Source organism: Nicotiana sylvestris, chromosome 2 (assembly GCF_000393655.2).
Source record: "Nicotiana sylvestris chromosome 2, ASM39365v2, whole genome shotgun sequence".
NCBI classification, from domain to species: domain Eukaryota; kingdom Viridiplantae; phylum Streptophyta; class Magnoliopsida; order Solanales; family Solanaceae; genus Nicotiana; species Nicotiana sylvestris.
Window position 1 is genome coordinate 68,708,333 of NC_091058.1, and position 10,689 is coordinate 68,719,021.

General features: G+C 37.0%; 1 protein-coding gene across 1 annotated transcript; it reads left to right on the top strand.

Annotated features, from left to right (window-relative positions):
* The first annotated feature begins 3,519 nt into the window (after positions 1–3,519).
* On the top strand, positions 3,520–7,473 carry LOC104218868 (thioredoxin reductase NTRB-like). The gene is made up of 2 exons (XM_009769453.2): positions 3,520–4,610; positions 7,207–7,473. Exons 1-2 carry the CDS (start codon positions 3,578–3,580, stop codon positions 7,275–7,277), a joined length of 1,104 nt encoding a protein of 367 aa, XP_009767755.1. The 5' UTR covers positions 3,520–3,577; the 3' UTR covers positions 7,278–7,473.
* The last annotated feature ends 3,216 nt before the right edge of the window (positions 7,474–10,689 follow it).

A 10,689-nucleotide genomic window follows, 5' to 3' on the forward strand; every position in this document is an offset into this window, starting at 1 on the left:
TTTTCCATGTCCGTTCGAGGACGAACGTTTGTTTAAGAGGTGGAGAATGTAACGACCCGACCGATCATTTTGCTTTTTAGAACCACGTCCCCCTAAATAAAACTTCCCGCACTTGCTTTAACTAATTTACGACCTGCGCGGATGGTTGGTTCGGGATTTGGAAGAGTTTGGGTTGGAATAGGCTCACTTGATTCCCTAAGATTTTCTTTAAAGGCTAAGTTTGACTTTGGTTAAAATTTTTAGCAAACAGACCCGGACTTGTGTTTTGACGGTCCCAGAGGGTTCATAGGAAAATATGGGACCTGGGCGTATGCCCAGAATTAAATTCCGAGGTCCCTAGCCCGAGTAATGAAATTTTATTAGAAATTGTTAAACTGAAATTCTAAGGATTTAAAGAAACTAAATAATGATTGATCACGTTGGTATCGGGCTCGTATGTTGGTTTCGGAGCCTGGTACAAGTCCAATATGACATTTAAGACTTGCACGCAAAATTTGGTGTCAATCCGAGTAGTATAAGCACGTTTCGGCGCGTTAGGAGTGAATTGAAGAACTTGAAATTTATAAGTTTGATTCAATTGGTTTTAGGGGAGTGATTCTTAGATTTAGCGTTGTTTCGGGCATTCCGAAGGTTAGAGCGAGTCCGTTTCATGATTTCAAACTTGTCGGTATGTTCATACGGGGCCCGGGAGCTCCGAGCGTCAATCGGACGAGGCTCGAGTAAAGTTGGAAAATTTGGGAAGAGCTGAAGCTTCATATTGCTGTCATAACCGCACCTGCGGTTGGTCAACCGCAGGTGCGAGACCGCAGAAGCGGTCGTCCTCTCGCACATGCGGCCAAGGCAGGCCAAGCCAAAGCTGTAGAATCGGCTTTAAGACTGCAGAAGCGGTCCCAGCCCGCTTGGCCAATTCCGTAGATGCGACCTTCCTCTCGCAAAAGTGGGACTGTAGATGCGGTCCCCTGACCGCATATGCATAAATCACTGAAGCAGTGAGCTTCATTTAATACGGGCTCTAAGCCATTTTGGCCATTTTTCACTCACTCATTGGGCGATTTAGGAGCTCTTGAGAGAGGACCTTCACCTAGCATCTTGAGGTACGTTTATCCCACCTATTCCTAGTTTAATATTTGAGTCTTGGGTAGATTAACACACAAAAATTAAGGTAAAACCATGAGGTTAGAGTAAAACCCAGGGTTTTGATAAAAGTTAGATTTAACCACGAAATTTGTTATGAAGTGAATTAGAAATCGTATATTATTGATCCTTAGGTAATAAAGAACCACTATCTTCGAAAAATTTCGGAATCCGGGCACGTGGGCCCGGGGTCGAATTTTAGGAAACTTGTGTTTAAGGTTGGGAAATTACTTTAGTAATTAAAATGCAAACTCTTGAGTTTGTATTGACTAGTTCCTACCTCGTTTAATTAGTTTCGGATTGTTCGGCTCCAAATTCAGGGTTTTGAGCACGTTCTTGGTATTGGAAGTACACTTTGGAGCGAGGTGAGTCTCCTATCTAACTTGGTAAGAGGAAATTGTCCCCATAGGTGATATAATTGAATAACTTGCCATTAAATGCGGGGGCTACATACGCACTAGGTGACGAGAGTTCGTGCGTAGCTACTATTATGCTAGGTCCGGATAGTCTAGGACCCAAAAACATGCTTTATGTGATATTTTTGTAACTTTATGTTTAATTTGGATTGTTTAAAACATGTTGATTATGGTAAATGAGACTAGTAAGAGGAATATTATCTTTCTTGGCCCTTTTAAAGAGAAGTTGATATTTTTGTGAGTAGTTGCTCCCCAAATATATATTCTTGTCTGCTTGTTGTTGTGTTTAATTACATTTGACCGCGTCGCATGTCTGATTTGCGAGCGGGGTAATAGATGCATCTATGGTTTGCGTCGTTCGACCCTCGGCAGTGCACAATTTACTTTTATGTTAGATCGGGCCGTACGACCTCAGCACTACTTTCGCATGCTTTTACTCAGTATTTTTCTGTGGATTGAGCTTTGTTATATGCCCTGAGATGTAAGTGACCAACTGTGTTATTATCTAGGGAAGGACCTGTTATTTCTTGCTATAAACTGTTAATTATTTGTATGCCCTAGTAAGTGACAAGTCGACCTCTCGTCTCTACTTCTTCGAGATTAGACAAGATACTTACTGGGTACATATTGTTTATGTACTCATACTACACTTCTCTACTTAATTGTACAGGATCTGAGGCAGGTACATCTGGTTACCAGTCTGGTGCGCATTCTTGATCAGTGTCCGAGACTTTCACGGTGAGCTGCTCCCTTCCTGTGCCGTTCAACAGCATGATGGAGTCTCTCTGTATTTTGGATGTCTATTCTATTTCAGACAGTAGGATATATTTATTCTTTTGTATATTCTACTAGTTGTTCATAAAGTTGTGACACCAGGTCTTGGCACACACATTGGTGGACTATTCTTTTGGGGGATTGTATAACTATTTTTGTACGTTACTAATTATCACATGCTTTTAACTTCAAATTTAGAAATTTCTGCACTTGTTTTAGTAAAGTGAAAATGAGAACTTATTAATACTTCCGCGTTGGCTTGCTTGACAAGGGTGTTAGACGCCATCATGACCTATAATGGAATTGGGTCGTGACAGAAGCAAATAAACAATATAAATAAATAATAAAAATGAGATTACACCAAAAAATGAATAACAAAGATGAAGAAAATAAGAAAAATTAACAAAAGGAGCATACAGAAAAGAAAGGAAAGGGGATAAGGTAACAAAAGGAATGACAAGGACCAAAATTAGTCTTGATCCTAGGTCTTTTACGTGAAATTTCGGCACTTCAACCATGGCACCTACATCCGTTTCGTCTCGGGTGCCACTCATTCTTTATGTAGGATATTTGAGGAAAATACTAGTAATACATATACAAGATTTTATCCGAGCAACCGGATGGCATACCTTCCCAACTCTATGCATAGATCTGTCCCTGCCTTTAACTAGTCAAAATATACAATTTGTATCAAAAGTGCCCTCACGTAAGTCTTCAATCGTGCAGTCTCATCAATATCATCACCGGTGAGATGGTGACTATAATATTATAAATATTTACTATAATTTGACTTTTATTATGAAACATATATTGATTAGAAACACACCTTTATAATCAAGCTAAACTATGCCCTTATTAACTTGTCGAACCAAGTGTTCGAGGATTGCTTTATATGATTTTCCTTTGATATCATATCCGGAATTCAAATTTTTTGTTTGAGAACTTCTCTAGAAACTAATCTCAGAAAACTAAGTACAAAAGAAGTCATATTCATATAATATAAACAAGGATGACAAGGAATAACTTGGCTTCAATTTACCTCCAAAATAAGAACTCCATTAAAAACAATAAAAAAGAAGGAATAAGATGTTGAACTAAGCTAAGCATGTAATTGGATTCCGAATATGGTTTTGCTTCCAAAACTATATTTCCAATATGATATAGTAGTACACATTTCCCCATTCAATATTCATATTTAAACAGTTGTCTGGTTGCAAAGTCAAACTAAAACCCATTCTATTCAAAGCAAAAATATGAGGGGGAACTGTTGGCCAAAACTCTTAAATACCCTCAAAAAAGCCCGTAACCTAATTCCCGTCGCTGCCCTCTCCACCACCTCCTCCGCTAATTCTCCCAAAATCTCCTCCATGGACGATCTTCCCAAAACCCTAAAAACCCCCCTCTGTATCATCGGCAGCGGCCCCGCAGCTCACACGGCCGCCATTTACGCCGCACGTGCCGAACTAAAGCCGATCCTCTTCGAAGGATGGATGGCTAACGACATAGCTCCCGGCGGTCAGCTTACGACCACCACCGATGTCGAGAACTTTCCCGGTTTTCCTGAAGGTATTGGCGGTGGTGAGCTAATGGAACGGTGCCGTGCGCAGTCCGTTCGTTTCGGGACACAAATTCATACTGAAACTGTAACTAAAGTTGACTTTTCTAAAAGTCCTTTTGAGATTGTTTCGTCTGATAGGACTGTGTTAGCTGACGCCGTTATTGTTGCTACCGGTGCTGTAGCTAAGCGGCTTGAATTTCCCGGCTCCGGCAATGACGGGTTCTGGAATAGGGGAATTTCGGCCTGCGCCGTTTGTGATGGCGCGGCTCCGATTTTTAGGAATAAGCCGTTGGCGGTGATTGGTGGTGGGGATTCAGCTATGGAAGAAGCTAATTTTTTGACTAAATATGGTTCTAAAGTGTATATTATTCATAGGAGGGATGAGTTTAGGGCATCGAAGATTATGCAAAGTAGAGCATTGAGTAACCCTAAAATAGAGGTGATTTGGAACTCAAGTGTAGTGGAGGCTTATGGGGAGAAGCTATTGGGTGGATTGAAGGTGAAGAATGTTGTTACTGGGCAAGTTTCGGATTTGCAGGTTTCAGGTTTGTTTTTCGCCATTGGGCATGAACCAGCTACTAAGTTTTTGGACGGGCAGTTAGAGTTGGATTCTGATGGGTATGTTGTGACTAAGCTGGGGACGACGTTGACCAGTGTTAGGGGTGTTTTTGCTGCTGGTGATGTGCAGGATAAGAAGTATAGGCAAGCTATTACAGCTGCTGGCTCAGGTTAGTTGTTCGGACTTGCTTTAGTTTATTGCTTTGCTTAACTCAGTATAACTACTTTTCTTTTTATTCTTGGTTGTGATTTCTAACCTTTGTAGAATTTGAATGTCAATTAACTGGCTAATGCCCTTAGATGTTGTTGAATGCTTGTGCATATTTCTCTCGTTGATATTTGGTCTAAAACGTTAGCAGAGAGATGTTTCATTAGTATAGCAAACTTTTAGTTTTATCAATAATGAAGTAGAGAATGCACTCTTTGCAGCTATCCTGTCTGGATATTTGCTGAAGAAAACCAATTCGTCAAGTGACATAATGGCTGTCTTTTATAGTGGTTTACCTTAGTTTTATAATTTGTATCATTCACAATGGTTTCTTTTGAGCTACCTTAATGTAATATTTAGAAGAAAAGGAACCAAAAACAGTCCCATCAGTGTCGTGTTAATTTGATTTGGTTATTGGAAGAGGAACTTCTCGATATAAGCAGTAAGAATAGAGCAAATATATGATATGAAGAAACCAATAATACATATGGAGATCGCCTTAGGGGGTGGCAAGGCACCGTGCTGCTTAAAGTATCACTTGAACATTAGTCTATGCGTTGCAAATATGCTTGAAATGTTCTTGGAGAGGTTTCTAGTGTAAGGACCTCGATCCCATAGCTTGGGTGGTGGGGCTGCCCTTGTGATGGACAAGAAAAAGGGTTTAAATGCAGTTTTTTGTATTTTGTTCCAATCTCAGATTTTTCTTTGGTTCAATAGCCATCACTAGCATAAAACAAATTACTTGATTAATGATTTAAATTTAGAGAAGTGTTTTTGTGTTGGAAAAACTCACCTGATTATCATTTAGACCTTGCCATGATTTACAAAACTTCAGATTTCTCATTGCTTAAAGGTGCTTCTTTTTTTTAAATAACTCTAGTGATATCTGCCTCGATATGAAACCAATGCCAAGAAGATAATCCTTTAAAACAACAATTTTCTGGCTGGTCTAGATGGCATCTTGTCCGAATTCTTTGGATAAACCATCTTTTTTAGAAAGAAAGGTTCAACATAAACCATCTTTTAGGGATTGTAAAAATGTTTTCGAACTCAGTAAGAGAATTAATAGCCTCATGTTTCACTATAATCATAGAAATCGTGATTCTAGGATCTTCTGATGCCTTCATATCAAAGAAATACAAGCATCAATCTGAGCTTTGGTTAATCCATTTACATAATAACGGGCCTTTTTGGTGATGAAAAAATCGGGATATTTTATTCCAAAAGTATGGTCTTTTGAAAACTGTTTTACCATTCTAAGGTGGGATTTAGGTCCTACCGATTTATCTCTGACAGAACGATTTCATAGCAAATACCGAATAGTTAAACCAGTTTGCTCTACTGAAACCAGTTGACTATTTAGCTTCTCTGATTAAAAAAAAAAGTGACTCAATGAAAAAAAATTAAATACTCAAGCTTTGAGAAATTGTGCATGTGATTCTTTTCAATATTGATTTTTCACGTGGTTTAAGATTATGCAATTGTAAGATTTATTACTAGTTTGTGGCTATGTAAATGCTGGGTTAGATCATAGTGTTTGCAGAAAAGGGATTTTTGTTTAAAGAAAAATTTGTAGCAACTCGTCCATATTGTTTCTAGTACTGTTGTGAGGTATTCTGATTTCCTTGGAAGATATATAATTGTCAAATGGATAAAGGTTGCGGTATATGTTCTAGGACTTGTTTGCTGGAGCTTTTTTTTTTTTATTAAGCTCTGTACTTCTGCTAGTTTCCGTAATTTACAGAAATGTGTCTAAGGGATCCTACTAAGTTTAGGACATGTTATTGAACTAGGTTTGCTTTTTTAGGATCCTTACATTTTTTTTTTTGAGATGGAATTTTTAGGATCCTTACATTTGGCATTGAATTTTACGTTATGCTTGTGCAATAGTAATGTTGATTCATTTTTATATTTGGAGCATCCTTGAGAAGGAAACATTTTTCCTGATAAATTAATCTGAGAAAGAAACATTTTAGAGGAATGACCTTGTGAAAGAAATATGGTATCTGTTGGGTGCGGTTAGTAGCTTCCGCAAACATAAAGAGTACCTTGTGAAACAATTTGATTTCTGTTGGGTGCTCTATGCAATGCTGGTACCTTTGCAGTTGGTGCTTAGAAACTTTGTATGATGCCTCTTGCCTTTTCTTTTCTAAACATTTGTTGCAACTTTAATCAAGAATATCTCTATATGCTAAGCTTGGTTGGATACTGATATTAACACCTTAACATTTTGATACTCGAGATGTTCACGAATTCTATTGTTGGAATTTCTACCCATACAAGACCCTAGATCTCTGAGTTATACTAATGTGAAAAAAATGGTAGGAAATTTACTTATCATGTAAAAGTTGTACACAATGTTTATCTGAAATGGTTATGCCTTTGGGGAAGCTAGTGATAATTGCATCAATATGTTTATTTTAATTGCTTTTGTTTTACTTCATGATTTTGCCATTATGTTCTTCAAGTGTAACAATTGTGTCTGGACGAAGCACGTTTCTCTCGAAATAACACACGGCCTAATGTTTTTTGGTTCCTGTTTTGGGGCATGCTTGTAGGGTGCATGGCAGCTTTAGATGCCGAACATTACTTGCAAGAAATTGGTGCCCAAGAGGGAAAGAGTGATTGATTGCTTGGTATTGTTCCATTGAAATTGTGTTGCAAAAGGTCAGGATTGCATTGAAATCTATGTATTAAGAATTTGTTTCCTCGCAAATATTTATGATTGAAAAGCATATTATTTTTATGAAGCGATTTCTCAAGCCATGGTTCGTTCTTTGTACTAAACAGTTGGATTAATTTGAGAGATGCAAGTGTTATAATCAGCTATGTTGCAATTTTGTATTGTTGCCACCTCATATTGAATTTTGTTTTTCAAGCACAATTACGTCAAAGACGTAGAGAGCCATTTCCAGAGTGGCTTTTGATCTTGTAATTAGACTTGGAATGATGTTCATTAATCTTTAACAACAAGTATTGGGGGGATGTTGGTGAAGATCTATTTCGATAAACCTTATTCTTTAGAATAGATTGTGATTATAAATCAGAGATTTTATAACAAATTATAATATTCTTTTCAGAGAACTATGATTTCTATAATATCTCAAAAATTAAACAATGTATTACTCAATTCCTCATGTTGTAATGTCAATTTGAGTGCATGCTAGTTTAGTATTGAATTTGTATTACTTTCGTGAACATATTTTCGAATCTAATAGGACGTTGATAGCTTGTTCTTGAATCTATGTTATTGATGAGAAGAAGCCCCATGAACGATTAAATGAAAGCAAGAAAAGGAATTTAGGGCTCCCGACAAAGGAAGATGTTTCGGATATAACAAGGAATAAGAAAGTTTTATTTGCACATAAGGATTTGAGATACAGAGCAATCACAACCATTGATAAAAGAAGTGATAGATTTAATCTCAACTATTCAGATCATGCGAGGAACAACTATGAAGCATTGGATGCCAAAATTATTTCCACATGTGAGACGTGTAGATAGCACTATAAAGAATAAATACAGTTAGTTTGTTAATTGGTAGCAAATAAATAACAATTAGACAATTGTACAAGACTTTATTTTCTTTTATGATTTTTTTTATTTACATAGAATATATAGAGGATATGTTGTGTGTGTGTGTGTGTGTGTGTATATATATATATATATATATATAATTCTGCAGATTCTCTTTTCAATTCTTTATAATCTTACATGGTATCAGAGCAGTGAGGCTCGATCCTTGAAGAAAGTTTTTCATCATCGTTTTTGTGAGAATTTTCCATCACATTCATCATGTCTGACAGTACTTAGACCTCCCTACTCAATCTGCACCTGGAAATGCAGTCACCATTGATCAGAATCATCCTTACTTTTCTCATTCATTTTATGCTCCTGGAATGACACTTGTTAATGCTGCTTTTGATGGGAGAGGATTTCATGGCTGGTGAAGATCAGTACTGATAGCCCTTTCAGCTAAAAATAAATTGAGATTTATCAATGGTTCATGCCCTGCACTTGCTCTCACTTCAAAAGATTATCAACCTTAGAGCAGATGCAATGACATGGTAATCCTGGCTGCTGAACTCACTGTCCAAAATCTGCAAAAGACCTCTGGACAAGCTTGGAATACAAGTTTGGTCAGTCAAATGGAGCAAAATTATACCACATGAGGAAAGAACAATTTGGATTAGTACAAGGTACAAATGACATAGCAAGCTACTCCACAAAACTCAAAAGATCGTGGGACTCACTCAACTGTGATGCCAAAATGCAATTGCCTATGTGTTTGTGTAGGTAAGCAGAAATTGGAGAAGTCACTAGAGGATGAAAGACTCAATTCAATTCCTTACGGGATTGAATAATGCTTATGGTCAAGCAAGAGGAAATATACTCATGATGAACCCTCTACCCAACATAAATTGTGCCTACTCCCTTGTTCTCCAGGATAAAAATCAAAGAGAAGTCTATGCTAATCCTCTCATTTCTCCTGATTCCTCATCATTCATGGTAGGGAATAAGGTAATTCATTTTAAGGGAATTTTCCACAAAGGAATGGGAAGCAGTCACAAAGGTTTACTAGCTAAACAACCTCAAAAGTATGGGAATAACCTTAAAAAACATGGGTTTTCACCATAAAGGACCTCAACTTTCAAAGGAAAGAAGACAAAGTTCAACCCTAATGTATCTTGCACCTATTGCAAGAAGACATGACACTCTTTGGCTGATTGTTATATGATCATAGGCTTTCTTGAGGATTTCGAGTTCACTAATGGGAAAGGAAATCAGGGAACAATCAGGAGCAATGTAATTTTATGTGGAGACCAGGGAGAAGATCCAAACAACAACAACTACAATCAAATACTGAATCAACATTTTTCTAAAGATCAGTTTTCACACTTGGTTCAATGGATCAAACATGTCAAAGTGGGAGAATCGGGAAGTTCTAGTTCAGAGATTAATGCAAATGTTGTAGCTGGTACAATTATCAAATATTCTTTGACTCAAATGCTTTATCTCCTTTTCCAGTTCCTATAATATTAATCTTCCTAATTCTTTCAAAGTCATAGTCACTCATATAGGCAGGATTTCTATCTTACCTAATTTTGTTCTGGAAAATGTTTTTCATGTCCCAAGTTTCATATACAATTTACTATCAGTAAATAGATTTTGTTCATATTGCATTATCTCATTCTCATCTAGTTAATGTCTGTTGCAGACCCCTTTATTGAAGAGGCATCAAGTTTTTGGTGAAGCTAGAGAAGGATTATATCTATTGGAGCCTAATGCTGATAGTACTAAGTTTATGAATCAAGAAAATGTAGTTCAAACATCAGAACAAAATATTTTTAGTCATGTTTCAGTTCCTTTTTATTTTTTTCAAATGCAATCTCTCATGTAAACCTTTGACACATTAGATTGGGGCATTTGGCTTTTTTCATCAATGAAGCATCTCAGTTTTATTTCATTTCCTTCCAATTCTGAATGTTTCTGTGATATATGCCCCAAAGCTAGGCAAACTTTTAATCCTTTTCCTTTAAGTCAAATTAAATCCAAAAGAGCATTTTAGTTAATACATATAGATATTTGGGGTCTACACAAAGTTCCTACTTATAATAGATTTAAATATTTTTTAACCATTGTGGATGATTTTAGCAGAGAGACTTGGACCTTCCTAATTAGTACCAAAAGTAATGCTTTTAGGGTACTAAAGAATTTCCTAACAATGGTTGAAAGACAGTTTTGTGTGAAAGTACAGAAAATAAGGACAGATAATGCTTTTGAGCTTGGGAAAGGATCTCAAGAAGCTGTTTTTCTTTCCTCTCAAGGAATAATTCACCAAACATCTTGCGTTGCAACCCCTCAACAAAATGGCATAGTTGAGAGGAAACACATACATCTTTTGGAAATGGCAAGAGCATTGCTCTTTCAATTACAAAATCCTATTTGTTACTGAGGTGAGTGTCTGTTGACTGCTATATTTTTAATTAATAGGCTGCCTTCTAAAGTACTTAAGGGTCAGACCCTTTATTTCACGCTAT

Bases quoted from the DNA above. Each gene is read 5' to 3' on its own strand.
- LOC104218868 (XM_009769453.2), top strand. From the start codon at position 3,578: ATGAGGGGGAACTGTTGGCCAAAACTCTTAAATACCCTCAAAAAAGCC. The intron at 4,611-7,206 runs GTTAGTTGTTCG...GCATGCTTGTAG, and splicing joins TATTACAGCTGCTGGCTCAG to GGTGCATGGCAGCTTTAGAT.